The sequence below is a fragment of the Cinclus cinclus genome, chromosome 23 (genome assembly GCF_963662255.1).
Source record: "Cinclus cinclus chromosome 23, bCinCin1.1, whole genome shotgun sequence".
Classification (NCBI taxonomy): Eukaryota; Metazoa; Chordata; class Aves; order Passeriformes; family Cinclidae; genus Cinclus; species Cinclus cinclus.
Window position 1 is genome coordinate 3,655,980 of NC_085068.1, and position 20,397 is coordinate 3,676,376.

The following is a 20,397-nucleotide window of genomic DNA, read 5'->3' on the forward strand; positions in this document are numbered from 1 at the left end:
GGCGGGGTGGCACCCCCAGCCTGGCATTGTGGCCAGGCTGTGTCTGTCTGTCTGTCTGTCTGTCTGTCACAGGGGTCCTGTGGGGGCGATTCAGGCAGGCTAATGCCTGTGCCACAGGGATATAGAGCCAAGCCCACGGGGGTGTGCTTCACAGAAGTGCTTTGTACCATGGCCACCTCTCTCCCACATCCTGTTTTCAGGGGCAAGCAGGGAGGAAAGGCAGTGCTTGGTTTTCCTGGGATGAGGTTTTCACTTCTAACAGCATCAGCCCATCTCAGGGTTCAAGCACACCCTTGGCAGAGGGATGCTTTCAGGGTGCAGCATTCCCCTGCCTCATTCCTACCAAAAAGCAGCACTTTTAAAAATATTATTAATTATTATTGATTCCTTCCTGAAGGCCAGTTGCTCCAGCTGAGCTCTCCAGCCCAAACCTTCCTTGGGCTTGTTCCTGTCCAGGACCAGGCTGTGCCTTGTTAAACAAGAATAAATGGGTTTGGGCAAATTAAAGCAGCTATAAGGGGCTCTGAACACAAAAGATTTGTTTTTAGTTTAGGTGCCCAACACAACTATTTTGAGTGGCAGATGGACAGAGCCCTCAATTTTGGTGCCTCCCTGCTGGGTCCAAATCCTTCTTCCCCACCAGGATCCCCTAGAGAAGGCAGTGAAGGTTCCAAACACAACCTGCTAATTGCCTCCACCACTTTGTACCTCTATTCTACTCCTACTAATTGTTTTGCAACTGCCAAAGCTCCAATTTCATCTGTAAATCCTCCAAACTCCCTGTTCTCCATCCCTCCAGCCCTGCTGCAGGTGTTGTGCCAACCAACCCACAGGAAAGGACACTGGAAATTATCCAAACAGCTTCATTATCTGTTTTTCTACTATTTTATTTTTAAATCTAAATATGAAGAGAAAGCTGATTTTAAAAGTTTTGTTTTGCTTTATTTTATTTTATTTTCTATTTCTCTGTTTTATTTGGTTCTATTTTATTTTACTCTATTCTTCTCCATTTTATTTCCTTTCCCTCTGTTTGATGTTATACCCATGCCCAGGTCTGGGTCCCTGGCTGTGCTGGAGGAGAAGCAATGCTATTTTTTCCCCGGGGAAAAAAATCTCTCTTTCTCCCTGGCATTAACTGCATTTTTCTCTTTTAAATTGCAGCCCCCCCTGTAAAACTGTGTCCTGCACCCCTCAGGGGAAGCAGTGCTTGTAGGCTGGCATCACCCATCAGGTGCTGAACCCAGATTTTGGGGTTCCCCTCGAAAAACACCAGCCAAAGCAGCTGCAGTGAGGATTGAAAAGGAACCATGTGCCTTAAAACAAACAAAAGCAACAACAAATCAAAACCAACTATAAGGGCTTTTTTATATTTCAGTGTAAAGAATGTTTTTATTCTATTAATATAAATTCCATTAACTTTTCCATGGGATGAATGGCCTTGGAAATAGGACAGGTGGGGATTTTTAAATGCTTTTTTTTTTCTTTTTTTTTTTTTCTTTTTGTACTAAAAATTGTGACTCGGTGGTATTAAAATATTTTTAATCATGGGCATCTTTCTGGAACTGTCTCTTTGATCTCCCCTTACTCCCCATCCATATGGACCAGACCCCTCCAGTGACCTCAGTGCTGGTTCAGAGCCACTTCTGCAGCGTGGCAGGAGCCTCTCCCCCATCCTCAATGGTTTTTGCCCTCCTGGCTGAATATATTGTGTCTTTTGCCACATGTTGCTCTTAAAGGTGGGGATGTGGCCTTAAAAATCTCTTAAGTTAAGGTTAAATCCCTGGGAATCCAGCTTGGCCCCTCCACAAGTTTCTTCCCAAGGCTGAAATGCCACCAGCATCTTCCACTCATGGACCCTCTTATGAACCTTCATAGCTAAAGTCTCCCTGTGTTCTCCCATTTCCCATGAATGCAGAGCTGATTTGTGCCTAATTGGGTATTTGCTAATTTAAACGGATTTTTACTCCCCTAGGCAGGGACATGACCCCTGCTGTGCATGTTTTTCTTCAGAGATCATGTTTTCCATCCAGATATTTACATGGCTGCTGTGTTGTCTTAGCATCCTCGTCCTGCCCCCTGCACCTGGTCCAGAAATGCCCCTCCCACCTCAAACCCAGGGAGCTGCTGTCCTTGGTGGTTGCTGTGACATCTCCAGAGTCACCTGAAGGCTCCCTGGGGATGGACACCCAAGCTAGAAGCACATCAAAGAGGGATATCTGCCTTTGTTCACAGCATAGGCAGGCTAAAACAGAGTTTCCTCCCTCCAACACATATCTTTTGGTCATTAAACCAGTTTAATGAGCACTATTGAGGTTTTGGGTCATATCTCTTGCTTTCAGCCAAACCCTTGGGAAGTAACAGTCATTTATAAATAGGCAGAAATGAGGGAAAAGGGAAAATGACCCCCACACAGAGGCATGCAGAAGGGCTTTTCTCACATCTCTGAGATGTGGCTGTTTGAATTTGGTGGTGTTTTTAATAATTCTTATTTACTGTCCTGCCCCTACAGCATCTACCAAGTCCTCTTTAGTTGTCTGAGATTATCCCATCTAAGAAAGCATCTTTCTTTTTTCCCTTTCAGCCACAGCAGGTTTTTTAGTACAATATTTGCTGAAGTTCAAGGTTTGGGTCTTGTCAGCAATTTTTTAACACATGGTTTTGACAAACCTTGTGGTACCCAAGATATGATTTTTACTGTCATTAACCTGGGAAAGGAGCTTAATTATTTGACTACTGCTGGTTCTGCTCCTCTTCCTGCCTCTTCTCACCCCCAAAAAAGTTTTAGTTAGGGATTGACAAGGCAGATTAGTTTGATATATTATAAACTTAAGTGTTTAGATGGGCAGAAAATATAAATACACCTATTTTACAGGTGTTGCCAAGACCATGGAGGTACAGTTTTGTATCACTTGGAGTCACACAGTATTTCATGTATCACAGATGTCCAAGAACCATAAATTCCTGAGCTGTAAAGGTTGGAAAATGAAGGTTCACAAACCTTTCTGAACATTTTTGGCCCTAATTCACTGCTACATTCCAAAGCATTAGACCTGCCATGTGCCAGAATTCTGGGAAAATAGGATAACCCAAAGTCCCAGGAATCTCACACATCAGGCACCTGGCTGTCTGCAGGGCTGAAGGATTTGCAAAGATTGGTGTTTTGCCAAAATGGCCACAGCAAAATGCTGGAGAGGATTACCTAGAGGGAAGAAAATCAAAAACCACAACAAAAACCAAACCCTAAAAACCCAAATGCACCTCAACTATGACCCACAAAATGGAAATATGAATGTTTTTCATGGGTCTGAGAGATGAGGGTGAGCAGTGGCAGAGCCATAAGGCACAGCTGAGCTCCTGGATGCTCAGAGGATGCTGTAGCACAGATCCTGTGTAATACCCAAATAGTAGGGGATTAGAGAACAAACCTCAAGTTTTTAGGGCAGCTGCAAGTGCCAGACAGCTGAGGTGCTGCTACCTAAGGTCAGAGGCACCTCCTTGGGGGCTGACCAGACATGGTACCCGAGCCATTAGTACCGCAGTGATTTTCACTTGTTTTCTGTTTAATGGCAAAAAAAGAAAGGTCTTAATTACCAGCCAAAGAGGTTCATTATCACCTTGGCATTCCAGCTCCTTTCTTTGGCCCCTTCCAACCCTCTGAACTCTCCACCACTCCTGAATCTTAGGCCACTCCAGTGTCTTAGGCCACTCATTCTAGGCAGTAATTGAAAAGGTCTAATTAAAAAACAGGGATTATTTGTCGAGGACGCATAGTCCCCCACCTGGGGAGAGTTCCCAGCAGGTTTCCACCGGTTTCCACATGTGACATTTTTGGGGAGGCTCCATTCCTAGCCTATGACTGCTCTAACTGCAGGGATTCCCATCATGTCTCAGAGCACAAAGCCCAGCTGACATACCTTGGACAAACCTTAAATAGCTCAGTGCAAGCTCCAGCTGGTGCTGAGTATCCCTGACTCCATTACATGAGTCAGGATCCAATCCCATCAGCACTTAAAAGCCTTCCAGACCTACATCCCTATCCCAAATCATCAGCAACAAAGAGATTCTGTCATCATCCCACTGCAACAAGGATGAGCCTGCGGTGAAGGTAATGCTCCCCATGAACCCCTTTCATTTAGAGCTGATCTTTCCCAGCATTAAGAATTTCTTTATCTTCCTTTTTTTTTTCCTGCTTATTTAACTGAAGTGGCTGAACAGATTTTTTTCAAAGACTCCAAAAAAGCTGGTGTCTAGCAGAAACAAATAAGGTTCTGGGAAGTTAGCTCAGAAGGGAGCCTGGGGAATTTAAAAAAGTTACTGTAAATTGGGGTATTAGAGACTGCCCCCTTGGACTGAAGCTGATGGAAATGCTCAGAGATGATGGGAGAGTGATGCCTCTACTCCCAGTGACATCCCAAAAGGGGATATGAGGGGATATGGGGCACACTGGGTGTGGGAACCACGACCCTCCTTCCCACCTCTGCCCCACAAAGGAGCCTGTGCCATGCCAGGGTGGGCAGCCTCTGGCTGGAGATACTAAACCTGGTGATGATGAGTTGTCATCTCATGGTAATTAACCCATGTAGCTCAAACTCATCTGGACACATTTGTATGAACCCCTCTCCAAAGGGCTGTTGCAGTGGTTGCAATTTCAGGCAGTAAAATATTTGGCTTTGTGGGTTGCAAAACATGACAAAGTGGGATTACTGCCCAGGGTTTACAGACACAATGTCCCCTTTCATACCTTGGGCACAGCTCCCCTCTCTGCAGAGTCCCTTCATCTAGGAATGGAAAACATCCATCTAGGATGGAAAACAAATGGTGCCATCCCTTCTGCTCTGTGGGAAGCCTCGGCAGCTCCTCAGGGCACCCACACCATGCCCTAGCCTTTTCCCCCTTGGAATACGAGATAGGTCTTTGGGCTTGTGTTTAAGATTAGGATACCTCCATGGGACACTTTCTTGTGCTCCAACCTGGATGTTCAACACCCCATAGATTTCCTTGGAGTCAAAAACAGAAGCAAGAAAAGGCAGAGGATGTACCCACCAAGTCACATGGCAGGGGTGGAGGTCTCTGGAGGTTCTCTGCAGATGTACTTAGGTCACAGGTTTTTGTAGCAGCAGTTATTTGACAGTGATTTCCAGCAGCTCTTGATTCCCAAAGGGCAAGTACTGATGGTTGGCAGATTCTATTTGGAAGGGAGGGAACCAATGTGGGAATGTCTCCACTACAAAATTACTGTGTCTAAAAGCTCTCTCTACATGCAAACCTGGTGGCTGAGGATATTACAGCATTTTGACAGCAAGTGTGCACTGTGAGACAGGATCCAGATGGCACCTAGGGATCCTGGGGATGCCTGGCCTTGGTGGCACTTTGTCCTTGGAAGATTGGGTGTCTGGAAGTAGCCAGAGCAGAGCTGGTGAACATCTGTGTGCCCTTGCAGGTCATCCCATGAGTGCAGCCCTGCAGGTGACAGCATTTGGCCTCGTTCTTCTCTCAACACTCTTCCTACTCCTGGCCACATGCACAGACTGCTGGATGGTCAATGCTGATGACAGCTTGGAGGTGAGCAGAGAAAGCACCTGGAAGGTGAGCAGAGTAGCCACCTTTAAGATGAGCACAGCAATCATCATCCTCAAGGTGAGCAAGTGGGAGCAAGGTGGGTGTCTTGCCATCCATGAGGTTGCACCATGTCTCACAGGCTTGGAAAAGGGACATGGTGGAACAAGCCCACTGCTTTTTGAGTTGAAGGATTAGACAATCATAGAGATAGAGGGATGGAGCAGGAGAAAACAGAGAGCAGGTATGGGGAGGAAATCACTGGGACATGTCCAGGTATAGTGGTGGGAGCCTGAAATGTGCCCTGCTGGGCTGGATCCATGGGAAGCTGGGGAGACTCTGGTGCTTTTTGCCTGAGTGCCTTTCTCCTGCTTGCAGGTAAGTCACAAATGCCGAGGCCTTTGGAGAGAGTGTGTCACCAACATGCAGGATGGGGTCAGGACCTGCGACCAGTATGACTCCATTCTGGCTGACCACCCAGGTGAGATGACCTGGCCCGGAGGCATTTATTAAGTTCGCAGCTTGAAGTTTTCTTGAAAGGGAAATGGGACAGTGATTTTCATTGCACCAAGCTATCCTTGGTCAGTCAGCCAGAGCAGCCTAGGGCTGCTCTTGGTGTCTTGCCCCAGTAGCCTGGCCTTGGCAGCAACTTGGGGTTCAGTCAGACCTGCCATGGGGTCATCAGGCAGGAAAGAATATGACAAACATGTTCTGGCATGTAGAGCCTAGGATTTGCAACACACCATGCTTCAGGCAGAGCAAGGACCATTCCCACTGACCAAGGACTCATACCCACAGCTCAGGGACAGTCACATCGAGGTAGGGACATTTCTTCTGACCTGCACAGGGCACATCAAGCCCTACAGAGGGAACCCTTGTGTTGGGTCATGACACGGAACAACACAGATTCAGGCAGTGAAGAAGGAAAGTCGTTGGTATGGACTAAGGGGGGCTGCCACCTTGCTCTGAGGAGAATGGAGCTTTGCAGGGCACAGTCCCATCACAGCTGGTGATCTGATCCATGCCAGCTCATGTTTTTAACTGGTATATTGACATTTGCTATTCAAAACACCTGCTACACAGCTTGGAGGAAAAAACAGTGTGGACAGCAGTGTCTTCTGCTCACAAATGGCTTGAGCAGGGACCACATACCAGGTGCTCATGGGTATACCTTGAGTTGTTTGGTTTCTTGAGTTGGTCCTTATTAAGTTTCTGACAAGCTTGTTGAGCACCTTCCCGTGGCCCGTGGCAGGGATGGAATTGGTGGGTTCCAGAGTGATGGTCACTGGTGAGCTGGGTGACTCTAAAAAGGACATGGGTAGAAATCTGGACTGCAGAGACCTGTTCCTCTGATTATTCCTCATTCCCATTTCTGGTTGTTTTTAACTTCCCTGCCCAGTGAAGATCGTGGTGACACGGACCCTGATGATCACAGCAGATCTCCTGGCTGGCCTGGCTTTGGTTGCACTAGTCCTTGGGCTCGACTGCATCACGTTCTTCAAGGAAGATCCTTGTGTGAAACTGAAGATGTGCTATGGAGCTGGAGCGATGCTCGGTGCTGGGAGTGCGTGGCTGGGAGAGCTTGGGAGCAGACAGGCCTCATGTCCCACAGGGATCTGGGGAGCATGCTGGGAGCCAGCAGCACCCCCTCAGCAGGGCTTGGGGAGCATGGGGGGTTGTATGGTTCTTTTTAACAAGCCCCATTCCTCCTAGGCATCCTGGGGCTCATAGGCTCCGTGTGGTACGCAGTGGACGTCTACGTGGAGAGGGCCATGCTGGTGTCACACAATATATTCCTGGGAGTCCACTATGACTTTGGGTGGTCGTGCTGGCTGGGAATGGCTGGCTCTGCTGGTTGCTTTGTGGCATCTGTCCTGCTGACCTGCTGCCTCTATGCCTGCACAGGTTAGTCTGTCTCATTCCATTCCAAACTATCTCAAGTAGCTTTTTGCCCTGCAGGGATGAGAGGTGAAAGACCAGCTCAGGGGGCACCAGGGCTTCTTGCAGAGTCCAGCCTAACCAAGGGGGACCCCTTCATGCTCAGCCTCTGCCCCTTGGCTGGGGGAAGAAGGCAGAACAGGGCTGAGTCAGGGGCTCCATTAAACCCTGTAAGGGCATGAAGAGGGTGCAGGGGTTCATCACATCTGTGGGCCTCCAGGTCCTGGTGAAGGTGTGCTGATGTTTACTTAAAGCAGAGCTGTGCTGGACCTGAATCCCTGCCATCAGCCAAAGCCTGAGCCAGTGGCTGCAGGGATGTGCTGGTTGAAAAACAGCCCCATCACCAGTGACACTGGGCAGGTGATGCCTCCCCAGACATCATCTCCATCCTTGTGCCTGGTCCCATGGGATGGAAGTTAACCCTGCCGGCTGTTGGAGTTCATTTCTCCTGCCGTGTCCCCATGCTGTGGCAGTCCCAAGTCACCCTGTAACTGCCAGCCATGACACAACCCCAACTCTTTCCTGCCAGCCCCCAGCAGCCACTGTCAACCCCAGAGGCATCCCCAGCCCCAGGGCCGAACAGCCACCAGCAAGATGTATGCCATGGATTCCCGTGTGTGATGGCCAGCAGCACCTCCTGCACCCAGCCCCAATATGGGACACCCTCCCTGCCAGTCTGACCCTATTAAAGCACTAGCACCTGTCCTGAGACATTTCTGCAGCTGCTTCCAGGCTCTGATGCAGCCAACTGGATGCTAAAAGTGAGGGTGCTGCAGCAGCCAGCTAGGGAAGGGCTTTTTCCCCACTTCCAGCCAGGTTTCATGAAAATAAATTCCAGAAAGTGTTGCTTTAAGAAAAGATGCCCCTGTTCCTGGGAAAGCTGTCAGGGCACTGAGGGCAGAGTCTCTCCACTAACATTGCTCAGCCCATGCTTTGGGGGAATTCAGTGGGAAGTCTTTTCTGCACGGAGCAGCACTGACTCCATGTGGCTGGTAGCCTTGGTTCCTCCCACACCAGCCCCACTGGAAACAAAGGCAGTGCAAGGTTTGTGCTCAAAAACTGGGTAAAACCAGGAGTGTGGAACACTTAGTTACCAATGTTTTCATGGGGGATCATGAAGGAACACCAAAGCCATACACAACAGACACAAGGAGGCGAATCAGTCTGAATCCTGATGGAGATGTTCTACCAGCAGAATGGGATTTTTAAGTTCACACAGAATGTGAATTCAGTTTTCCAAATGAATTATTTTTCAGCACTTAGGTAAACTATTATGAAAACAAGCCAGAATCTGAAACCACCACCAACTCAATCCCTACCACCCTCAATTACTGAGTGCTGGTTTTGGCCTCATTCCCTTACTTCTCACCCCAAGCTAAGCACACAGACACCATCTCAGCAAAGGGAAACCAAGCAGAAGCTCCTCAGCACTGTTACCCTGAGAGGCAGAAGGTCGAGCTCCAGGCCCAAGCAGATGGTGCTGCAGGGACACTGTCAGCACCCAAAACAGATAGTTGTAGAGACTGCAGTCCCACTCCTGCAGCCCAGCCAGGCTGCTAAGCACCTATATCCAGAACCTAGAGGAGCTGTAAGGGTCCTCTTGAGCCATCTGCCCCCTCACATGAAGCCAAAAGGCAGCAAAGCTGTCATTTCTTGCAGTTCTCAAACTTCTATCAGCCAGCATGTCCAGGGAAAATCTGTCCTTGTCATCAGCAACACCCCAGAGACCTGGGGAAGGAGAAAATCCAAACACTGAGTGACAGAAAGGAGCAGAGATGAGATTTTGCTGTCAAACAGCAGTGTGTGAAGGGCAGGATGCTCACAGATGGCACAGCCAGGGGATGGGCAGGTGGGAGCAGTAGAAGGTACTTGGAGAGAGCAAAGCTGGGAGCACTGGGACTGTTGAGACACGTGGGGTGATTGGGACACTGGAGCCCACAGGAAAATTATTAAGAGCACAGACCTCACTAGTACGTAGAAAGGCCCCAAAAGCTGCCATGGGACAGACAGCCACCCTCTCCTGCAGGTCCTCCAAGGGGTGCTGTCAGAGCATGGCACAGCTGGGCAGGAAAAACAGCCCCACGCTGAGGGAGCAGCCCCCACTCTCTAGGTTCTTACCCTGGCACTGGGGTAAGTTTTGGGCATAAGGCACAGCTGTCTCCATGCTTCAGCACCCCTGGGGAACAGCTGGCTCTGCAGTGCACTCACAAGCAATTGTGCTATATAGCACAGCTCCAATGACAAGTTGGGGATTTCTTTGAATCTAGAACCTGGCACAGGTTCTCCAGAGCAGCTGTGGCTGCCCCTGGATCCCTGGAAGTGTCCAAGGCCAGCTTGGACAGGGCTTGGAGAAACCTGGTCAAGTGGAAGTTGTCCCTGCCCCAGTGACAGGGTAGGGGATGAGGTGAGCTTTAAGGTTCCTCGTTCCTCCGACCCAACCCAATGTGGGATTCTACCATTTTTGGGGGAGGGTTCCCCTCCCCCCCTTTTTTTTTTTCCAACACGCTCACACCACCTCAGTTCTGCAAGTACTGTATTCCAGCAAGGACACAGCCAAGCTGTTCCAGCAAACAGCTCCTGCAGACACTGGGCTAGCACTAGGAACTCCCATCCCTCTGTGCCTGCCCATCCTTCTCCAATGTGACTCAATTGCATCTTCATTGCTTTTTTTACTTCAATTTTTCTGTTTTACCCCACCAGCTTGTATGCCCAAAGAGTAAAGCAGTCATTTTACTTCCCAAACCTCCTATGAGTACTTAAAATCCCTTTACACAAAAGTGGGTTTAAAACACTTAAGCACGCACGGTAACTCTTTAAGACCTTTATTAACAGATGCTTGCAGTTTGACTTGAAAAAATCAGGCGTATATTTCATACAAATTAAAAATGAGGTTCTTAAAAATCTCAATGTGACCAGATATGAAACAATTTACAAACTTTTAAAGGTATATTGAGAAAAAACAGGCTTTTAAAAAACGTGTTTATCATTTCCAAAAAGAGAATTCTTTAGGTAAAAATAATAAAAACCCCATGCTGCATAGATAATGCAGATAGTTCTAGTAATCTGGTCAACAGCAAAAAGCAAGCACTTAAGGTCTTCAGTTCCAATTCTTTTGTTCATTTCTTATTGCTGGAATTTCATTTTCTTCTTCATTTCTTAAAGTCTTTTCTTTGATGACTAAACTGAAAAAGAGGAAAAAAAAAAAAAAGAAGCTGATCAGACAGGTGACAAAGGGCTACAGGGGTGCTTTGCGTACCAAGACTCACCTGCAACACAAAAATTCACCCTAAGCTTCCTGACACAGGCTCACAGGCCAACTCTCACCAGCTACTGTTCCTTGTCAGCCCCACCCCCTGCCCCCACAGCAGCCACCTTCCCACAGGACCAATGCCAAGGACTCCAAAGAGAACAGTCAAACCCAAAGGGATCCCTCTGCTCATGGGGAGGGCTGCTTCCACCAGGCTCTGCCAACATTCAGCCACTGCTCAGAGCACAGAAACAAAACCCAGTATTCTCCAATGCTAGAAGACAGCAAGAGGAACTAAGGTACCACTGTGGTATCCTTTTGAAGCCCATGTTCTAAGAATTCATCCAGGAGTTGTTGACCACAAAGATGAATACCAGGATACAAGAAACGTTCACCAAAATTGCACAGAGATCACTGCAGCACAGCCTGGACAGTGACTGAATGATCCATCTTCAAGCAGAACAAGAAGCATTGGAGCCCAAGCAGAGCAAGTCCCCAAGCTCCCACAGCTGGGAGAAGCTGCAGCTGCTGCCAATACTGAGCCTTCTCCCAGCCCAACTCCTCCAGCCCCTGTCCATCCCATCAGTGTGAGCACTCAGTCTGCTCCCACTACAGCCTAAAGGCTTCTTCCACTTTCCTGCCCTCCAGGTAATGAGCAAGGAGCAAGTGACAAAAGGAATGGGATACACACACGGGTTACAAGAAATGCAGAACAAGTAAGAGTCCTGGCAAGGACAACATCCCCAAAGTAGCAGAACTGTCCCACAGGAGTCGGCACCAAAGAAGCCCCAGTTGCAGACAGGTTCCCTTGCAACCAACCCAGCCTTTGGCCCCTGCCCTGCACACAACCCTCCTGAGTCCACACTTCAGCACTGCAACACAGCTCCCACATTCTCTGACAAAAGCACCATTTTCTACCAGTTTTTCCAGCACTTTGATTAGAGAAAAACCTGCTCCCGAGACAGTCCTGCTAGTTCTGCATCACCTTTGTAGAAATGGATGCTGAGGCCTCAATGCCTTCCCCTCCCTCTGTAGGGGCTCAGCTCAGGCACTGATGGAGGTTGGTATATCCCAGCACATGCTTCTCCTGACTACTTTCAAGTCTTTACACTTGCATTGCTTGAATTTCTGAGTGAGCAGACTGCTGTACACCTGAACTACCATACACGGCCAAAATTAAAATGCAACAGTATTCCATCAATGACAATTAAAGCTCGTAACTAAGTCCTCCCAATTAGCTGGCATTGAGGCAACAAAGCCTCGCAGTTTGGTTCTGCAGACACAGATCTGCACTCACAGATCAGTCACAGCACGCGTGAGCAACGACAGTCCAAACCTCTTCCTAAGGCACAAATAAAAAGCAACAAAAGCAAGTCAGCAAAGGCATCCCCAGGCCCCGTGACGCACCCGGATGATGGTAGAGATGTTAAGCCGGTATTTACTCAGCCCCGCCCTGCTCAGCCTCGGGAGCGGACGTGTTCTCAGCTGGTGGTTCGGCTGTCTTCGTCTCTTTGCCATCTTGTGGTTTAGGGTTCTCTGGGCGTCTGCGTCGGTAGTTGAAATTACGGCGGTACCGACGTTGAGGTGGCTGCTGACTTTGGGTTTCATCCCCTTGGTTCTCTTTATCTTCTTCATTTCCATCCTCTCTAGGCTGTCTTTGACGAGGAGGACCCCTGAAAGTCAAGCTAGGCTTTAACCATGCAGCACCTGAGCATCGCCACGTTCTGGCTCTGTTGCTGGACAAGGCTAAAACCAGCAGCTGGTCTGCAGCATACCTGCGAAATCTTGGTCTGTAACCCCGGTACATGTTTTGCCTGACTGGTCTGCCGTCTCCTGCACCCTGGTTGTCAGCACCCTGCAAGACACCAGGACACGGACCCCCTCAGCCCCAACCAGAAACGGGCTAACTCCACAGCTTGTCACGCTGTGAGAAAGGAGCTGGAAGGTTGCCAGTTCAGGCAAGGTGGACAGCAGTTCTAGAGAACAGGTGTGCACACGATAGAGAATCCTCCAGTTAATCATACAAATTGAAACACTCTGGTTTTTAGAAGCTGTAACATGAAGACCTTCAGCTATTTCATTTCACGTTACTGCCAAACCTTACCAAAATCATCTGGAGTACCTACAAGAAGTGTCAAAAGGTGCATCCCATCACCCTGCTCCAAAGCAACCAAGCCCGTTTAGCGTCATATGTCAGGCAAATGTTACCTCCACTATCTCTCCCTGTACGGGAGGGTTGGTATATTGTGGACGACGCCCGTAGGGCCTACGCATATAGTAAGGTGGGTACCGCCGCCTGCGATAGGGACGGCGTTGCTGGGCTTGACCTTCTGGTATGTTCTCTGCTCCTTCGTTCTTTTCCCCACTCTCACTGTTCTGATAGTTTTGCTGGTAGTTGCGTGGAGGACCCCTACGACGTGGATATCGTCTGTAATGGTTACGATCTGCTGCGTATTTACTGCCCTGCACTGGAACTCCACCAGGTCCTGTGACATTGGCTGCCTCCGCACCCTAAAGAGTGGAAACAGCATTAGGGAAACAGTCACCATCCCACCAGCTACAGCACAACAGTCTAGTACTGAGCAATGATTTACATCCACATTGTGAAGAAATGAAAAACCATTCACCTCCTTGGATGTCATCAGGCATCAACTCAAACCGCAGGCACCACACCAAGGCCTGCAATCTGAGTTTTCCATGTGCTCTCTGACACCCAAAAGATGTGTTTACCTTTTCTCCCTCAACCACATCAAACTCCACGGTCTCTCCATCTCCTACGCTGCGGAGGTACTTCCTGGGGTTATTCTTCTTTATGGCAGTCTAACAACACAACAGTGCAGGCACAGCATAAGAACACAAAGGAAGAGGTTTTGTTTCTTTTTTTTCTTTTTTTTTTTTTTTTAAGATCACTAAATACTCAATTTCTTTATCTTAGGAGAAAGACCTGTACTCCTGAAAAAGCAAGTGAATCATTGGGAAAATCCAGGAAGTCATAAAATGTACCTGTATTACAGTCTGGACCATTTGAAATGTGCAACAGCTTTACCATGAACTGGAAGCACCTGTCAACATGCTGTCTCCTGGCTAAAAGGGCAATCTGAAAACAAAGAGGAAAACTCCCACACCACACACTGGCTAAAGGACTTATCGAACTCCTTATCAGAGTTTCAGATTCAATATCACTATGATAGTTACACTTTCCTCTGAAGCCTATACACCAATCTATCAGCCTTTCCAATCACCCTTTTGGATTCCCAGCCATTATTTCCCACACAGCACAAGACACAGCAGCTTCTGTGTTCTCTACTCTGTAAACATAAAAATGGCCAGGTATCAAGAGATCTCCTCCAAGGTTTCCAACACCATAGTTTCTACCACAGGACTAACCAATTAATCCTAAATTTACTCCAGCTGTGTAGTGCACAACAAGGATTGGCCTTTTCCAAGTGTCAGCACCAGACAATCCTCTGTATCAGTGGCCATCTGTCAAACAATATTACTAGAACAGACTCAGTTTTCACTGCTTCTGCAGTACTAGATGACATCTTCAACACACAAGTTAATACTCAATACACACCATGCTCAGCTGTGCTCTGCTTATCAAACATTTTAACTGAAGGGGAACAAAAGTATAGCTTTAACATAAATGTCTGCCACACAATTTCATTTGCCCCTAAATTGAACAAAATCAATGGAAAAACATGCCCACAAGTCTCAGTAACTTTAAGGAAAGCCCTAGTAAAACAGTAGCCAGTCCACCAGCTTTTTGTGACACCTGAGCTATGTAACAGGGATGGAGAAAAGCATACACAGCTATAACTTCTCAAACAACCCGATTTCTTTCAGATTAGAGCCCTATAACTGTTTTACTGTAGAAAATATTACACTAACACAAATCATTACCAAACTGTTATTTCAGAAATGTAGAGGATAGCTCCATGACAGGTCCTGTAACACAACCAGTAAGTCAAGGTCACTTACAGGTGACTCTACTTGCCAATCGGGTCTGAAAGCTTCCCCTCAGGGTATGTATAACCTCTCACAAACCAGTGCCCCTAAATCTGGTAATTCAGACAAAGAACAAGCAAGAAGCTGAGAGACAAACACAAAACACTTCCCAAGCATTGCTTTTCCCTTCCTTTGTGTTAACAGCAGCAGCATATCTCTAACCTGAGACAAAAGAATGACCCATGGACTCCTAATCACCAGAAGTAAACCAGGCTCCACTAGCAATTCTTCGTAGGCTGCTTACTAATGAGATACTGAGCCAGAAATGGTAAAAAAGCATTTGCTGACTACAGTCTTGCAATTCAGACAAGGAACTAAACTAAGGCAAACATGCTCCATGTAGTAAGACACAGGTGTGGTGTGCAGTCTTGGTCTATTTTCCAGAGGCTTACCTGTTTGCCATACATTGCATCTAAGCATATGTATCAGTTAAATTGAAAAGTCCCTCCTAAAATGTTCATAGACTTTCACTGAAAGCCTAGAGCAATAAAATCTGTAATTGCCTAGGCACAATTTCCTAGGTGCCTAGGAAAAAAAAAAAAAGCTTCATTGGCACTTCATCCCTCAGTTCAATTAATTTCTCTCCCTCCTGCAAACTTTTAATTTAACTTAATTTCCAGATGCTTACTTAACCACTGTATGAATCCACAAGGTGACTGGATCCAAGCAGTTATCCCCAAGCCCATGCTGGCAGCCAGTGCAATTCTCATCACTGTACACCATCAGCCCACTCAGCCAATGTGCAAAACCCTAAAATGCAAGCAGGCTCTACTTGCAATGCAACCAAGATTCAGTTGTTTGAATTCAAGTAACAGTGAAAATGCAAGGCTCTTCCATAACTTCAGTCCTACTTAAATGGGTCAGGCACAATCAATTTTTGAGAGGGAATATGTTTCAGTTTCAAGGAAATCTTACCTGATGGACAAACACATCTTCCTTGGTGTCATTCCTGCAAAACAGGAAATTGAAATTCGTGAATAAAAGGCACAGTAAATTAAAAACTGAGTTGTTTGCTACAGAGCCAAAATGCACATCTATCGTAACAGGCTTTGAGCATTACTACTCAACCTGCTCTCAGCTAGTTCCTATCAGCTTACTTTGTGTAGAAAGGAGATCAGCAGACAGCTTACAAAAGGTGCAAAGCACATGCTAAAGGTTCAGCAAGGTACATTTGTCTTCACTGCTGCACACCCCTCTATCCTTCATAGCCCATCAATGGAGATGTTTGAACACCTCACAGTGACCACTTGCTCCTTCCCAGCAGTGTTCTGTGGGAGACTGACTACTGCAGCTTTTGGAAGCAGCTCTGGCCTTGCCACTGGAGCCTCAATGTTTCACTCACCTGAGGAACAGCAACACCAGCTGCCCATGAAGGCAGCACAGTCAATCAAACCTTGGTATCCCCTTCTCAAGAAACAAAGAACAGCTCAGGTCTGTATCAATAAGGATCCAGGAGCACCCAGCCTTCAGCCTGACCCTGGGAAGCTTCCACAGCTGCCATGAGCCCAAACAACCACAGCTCAGTACCAGCTTCAGTCAGAAGTTCCTCTTCTGCTCTGAAGAGGTACAACAGAGATACCCTTGTGCTGGTTAGAGCTGCACAAGCCATCTTCCCCACTCCTGAAGCATGGACATCCCAGCTCTCATCACACCAAGCCACCCTCGCTTCTGTGTTAAGTTTCATTACTGCATGGAAAAGTTTGAATCAACAGCAAAGTGGCTTTTATCTCCTAGAATCGTTAAAGACATCAGTAAGCTTGTGCGAAAACATGCTCTGAACTGGAGTGCTCTTAGCTAGTGGTAACAAAATACTTGGGTTGGTTTTTAATAAGATAAAGCCAGGTGCTCCTCATCCCTGGCTTTAAAAAGTGAGAATTGACAATTAAACTTCTTGCAGAAACTCCATCCAAACTACAGCTATTCTGTCAGACATCACCAGTAAAAATAAGTCCTCTTCAAATTGATGCCTACAGACCTCAAAGGTTACTGGGAAAAGGCAGCCAAAAGGCAGCAGAGCAGAGACATTGTGATTTAATCTCCAAAGCACCACGATGCAGCACCCAGAAGCCCTTGCAAAGCCAAAGCTGAAAGACTCTTCTTTAAAACACAAAGTCCAAAACACTGAAAACCTTCACAAGAGAACAGCAACATGTAAAAATGCTGAGCACCTTCCTTCATCCTCAGCTGAAATACAGTGGTAGGAAGTACTCATCCACAAGCATGGACGCCTTGTACTTTTGCCCAAGTTGAATTTTGGACAACCAGACCAGATACTTGTTTGTAAAATCCTTTTGCAAAACGGTTTCCATTTAAGAGGACATCAGAGTTTTGACTCGACAACTGGCTGGGTCACAGAGAGCTCACTGAGTCAAGTGAAAAACACACCAGGCCATTTTCCAGCCTCGCACACCAGCCACACCACTCCCAGTGCTGTTTTCCAGCGAGCACATCTGGAAGCAGCAAACATGCAGTCATGTGGACAGGACTATCACTTCCTCAAATAAAATTTGGAAGGGTACAAGAGAAACACCCATTCTGATGGCTGAACAAATCACTTAGCTGATCTTTGTACTGCACCACTCTTCCATTCACATCTCTTATCCACTAGAATATATTAGAAAAAGGGAAACAGACCAGCAGACAAAGAGTCCAGCAGGGCACCAAATACCACACCAGGCAGTGCAGCTCCAGATTTGGTACGGACCAAGCCAGCACCTTTTGCACATCTACCTGTTGTTTTTACAAACATGAGAAACAACCATCAAAGACCCAGAATTCAAACTCCTTCCTATTTTGAAACACAATCACACTTGTAACATTAAAAACACACAGAAAATACCCGAAGTGAGCATGCACCTACATCAAAGCTGATTTCAGTTCCAAAGTCTCGTTTTATCTGAAAGCACACCTGGCTAAAGCAGAGCCATGCAAGGGTAGGAGCTCATGCACAGCTTCCCTGCAGCCAGGCAAAGATTCCAGAGCTGAGGAAATGTCCTCCCCTTCAGTTACCAGGCTCTAATCTCTTGATAATACGAGATCATGCTGGGTTTCTCATTACAAATGGCAACCTCAGGGATTAAACAGCTGCCAAAGTAATGACTGGGGAAGCTACTCGGATGTCTCAACTAGCTGCTGATGCTTCCTTGCTTGACTGACATCACAGAACATTTTCACTACTGAGGGAGCAGGAAAAGCCTTCCCTCGAGGTGGGGTTTGTGGCTGAGACTTGGAAGGCGTTTCCAAGACCAGAGACACGACAGCTCCCGGCACTGGTGACTGCACAACACTCAGAGCTGAAGCATGGTGTGGAACAATGCAAACTGGGCAGACTGGGAGGCAAGTTTGTAAAGGTGCAGACAAAAAACCAATTCAGGAGCTTCACAGACAATTCACGCTAGTTCATAAAGTAACAGGCACTTCAAAAACGCAGTGTTTAAACTAAATATAAACAAAAAGGTCAAAGAGTAACACTACACTTGCTAGCCTAAAGGGCGATTCCCCAGTTTTCAGCCACATTCTGAGACTGGGGAGTTTAAGTACCGTGAATTAAAGGAAACAACTCTGGCAACACTCCGGGGAGGCCTCCCCAACCAATGGGCCCATGAATTGCCCATTTTTTAAAAACTTGTCTGCAGAGCACTTCCTCTCCCTGACAGGCCTACTTTAGGTATTTACCCAACTCCCGAAGCGCTCAAATTACTCTTTCACATCAACTACTATCATAAAAAGAATCTTCTATGCACTTGTTTCATGACACCCATCCATACACTTCAGTGTGGCATTAGACCGTGTGAATCGTGCTCCTTTTGCTCGTGTTCCCACATTAGAGCGTGTTTTAACTACCAAGTGCTCAAAGCCATCTTTCTTTGCATTGACTGAACTTCACACAGGAGTTTAAACCAATACTGTATGCGTTTGACAGCCAGTATATTTTTATAACCTTAAAAAGAGGGAAAGAAAAAAAAAAATGCCAAACCCCAAAACGCCATGAAAGGAAGGACCATAACGTAAGACACATCGCCGTGGAAACGAACTCGCTTCGAGAGCGCGCCTCTTGCCCAGGTTACAGGACTCGAAAGCCAACCAGGCAATCCCGGAGCGGGCCAGAAACGCCGGGGTGGAGAAAGGGAGCATCTCAGCAGCTCCTTCTACCGAGCAGGGGGCGAGGCGGCAAAGGCACCGCCGCCCCCCGCCCCGCCTGTCACCCGCGCCGCGCCCCCTCCCCGTCGCAAGGCCCGCCGCGTCCGGGCGCTCACCTGTTGATGAAGCCGTAACCGTTCCTCACGTTGAACCATTTCACTGTTCCCAAAACCTTCGTTGCTGCGGGGAAGGGGCAGAGGGGAAGGAGGGGAGGGAGCGGCGCGTCAGGGGCACGTGGCGGGGCGCGCGCACAAAGGCCCCGCGTGGCGGACATCTTGCGCCGCCCCGCCCCCACCCGGCACGCGGGGCCGGCGGCGCGCGGGGCGGGGAGGGGAAGGGAGCGGGGCGAGTAACGGCCGGCGCGCGCGCCGCCGGGGACACGCGCCGGGGACGGGCGGGGGGCGCGCGCCGCCCCTCGCCAGGGGAGGGGGCCGGTGCGGGGGGGGGGGGGGTGGAAGGGAGCGCGCGCCACCCTCGGCCACGGCGGGGGAGGGGCAGGGGATCGGGGCTTCCCACCCGCCCCGAGACCCCGGGGATCCCAGGCTGCCCTCACCGATGACCTTCTTGTCCCCGCCAGCGGGAGGCGCCGCCGAGGCCAGGCCGCTGCCCCCGTTCCCGGTGCCGCCGTTTGGCTTGGAGTCGGCGGGGGCGGCGGGGGCCGCCGCGGGGACGGGGGCGGCGGGCGGCTGGGTCTCGGCCTCGCTGCTCATGGCGGCGGCTGTTCGGTGCGGACGGTGGTGGTGACTGCTGTTTGCGCCGCCTCCCGCGGTGTGATGGTGACTGAGGCCGGCCGTTGGGGGGGGGGGGGGGGCTGCTCCCTGCTCCGGGCTCGCTGAGCTCCGCTCTCCGCTCCCGATACCGATCGAACTGGCCACAATGGCGGCGCGCACCGGCTAGCCACCCCGCGCGCCCCGCCCGCGCGCGCCGCAATTCGCCACCCGGCCCGCCCGTTAAACGGAGAGCCACCCCATTGGCCTCTCCGCCACCCGCCTCCGCCCCCTCGCAGAAACCCTATTGGCTGCCGGACCTGCCTTTCCTCGAGAGCGCGCGCCCATTGGCCGCTCCGCCCGCGGCTGCCAAGCTCGCTTTTCTCACCGGCCGACTCGGAGTCCCCGCCCCCGCCCCTGATTGGCCGCTCCGGCCGCCGCTCCCGCCCCCAACGGGTACGATCGGGGAAGTGCGCGCGAGCACGCGGCGGCGGGTCGTGCCCCGTGCCGGCCCGAGCCCGCGTCCGCCCGCCGGGGACACCGCGATCCTGCGGGCGGCTCCGCTCCTAGCCCCCGCCGGGCGCCCACACCCATTAGTGATTGTCAGAAAGGGCCCGGAAGCGTTAAATAGCAGCGGGAAATGACGGATTTGGAGCCGTGTGAGAGCTCCCTAATCCATGTACGGACGTGTAACTAGAGCACTGAGCTGACCCGCGGGGAATCAGCTTTTCCCTAAGCATCCCACCCTTCCCGTAGGGTAGAAGGCTCAGGCTCCTCACCCTGTGCATTTCTACGCCCCCA

At 49.1% G+C, this 20,397-nt stretch overlaps 2 protein-coding genes across 5 annotated transcripts; one reads left to right on the top strand and one right to left on the bottom strand.

Moving 5' to 3' along the window:
- The first annotated feature begins 5,448 nt into the window (after nt 1-5,448).
- On the top strand, nt 5,449-8,115 carry LOC134052974 (claudin-16-like). The gene is made up of 5 exons (XM_062507738.1): nt 5,449-5,637; nt 5,935-6,037; nt 6,956-7,120; nt 7,270-7,461; nt 8,024-8,115. The coding sequence occupies exons 1-5, from the start codon at nt 5,449-5,451 to the stop codon at nt 8,113-8,115; spliced, it is 741 nt and encodes a 246-aa protein (XP_062363722.1).
- A 2,185-nt stretch (nt 8,116-10,300) lies between these two features.
- Nucleotides 10,301-19,704, bottom strand: YBX1 (Y-box binding protein 1). Of its 4 annotated transcripts, none has more exons than XM_062507771.1 (8): nt 19,443-19,704; nt 19,006-19,069; nt 15,665-15,698; nt 13,472-13,561; nt 12,950-13,252; nt 12,517-12,596; nt 12,149-12,426; nt 10,301-10,671 (listed from the first exon to the last, which is right to left on the bottom strand). In XM_062507771.1, exons 1-7 carry the CDS (start codon nt 19,597-19,599, stop codon nt 12,180-12,182), a joined length of 975 nt encoding a protein of 324 aa, XP_062363755.1. In that variant the 5' UTR covers nt 19,600-19,704; the 3' UTR covers nt 10,301-10,671; nt 12,149-12,179. The 4 variants fall into 4 exon arrangements, with proteins under 4 accessions (XP_062363755.1, XP_062363754.1, XP_062363756.1 ...); XM_062507770.1 differs by having other exon boundaries at nt 10,301-10,676; nt 19,443-19,702; XM_062507772.1 differs by having other exon boundaries at nt 10,301-10,676; nt 12,149-12,414; nt 19,443-19,699.
- Between the last annotated feature and the right edge of the window lie 693 nt (nt 19,705-20,397).

Excerpts from the sequence above, each read along its gene's own strand:
- LOC134052974 (XM_062507738.1), top strand. The coding sequence starts at position 5,449 with ATGAGTGCAGCCCTGCAGGTGACAGCATTTGGCCTCGTTCTTCTCTCA. Across the intron at positions 6,038-6,955 it reads CATTCTGGCTGACCACCCAG|TGAAGATCGTGGTGACACGG; the intron begins GTGAGATGACCT and ends TTCCCTGCCCAG. Across the intron at positions 7,462-8,023 it reads CTGCCTCTATGCCTGCACAG|CCCCCAGCAGCCACTGTCAA; the intron begins GTTAGTCTGTCT and ends CTTTCCTGCCAG.
- YBX1 (XM_062507771.1), bottom strand. The coding sequence starts at position 19,599 with ATGAGCAGCGAGGCCGAGACCCAGCCGCCCGCCGCCCCCGTCCCCGCG. Across the intron at positions 13,562-15,664 it reads AAGATGTGTTTGTCCATCAG|ACTGCCATAAAGAAGAATAA; the intron begins GTAAGATTTCCT and ends TTGTGTTGTTAG. Across the intron at positions 12,597-12,949 it reads TACAGGGAGAGATAGTGGAG|GGTGCTGACAACCAGGGTGC; the intron begins GTAACATTTGCC and ends GGTGTCTTGCAG.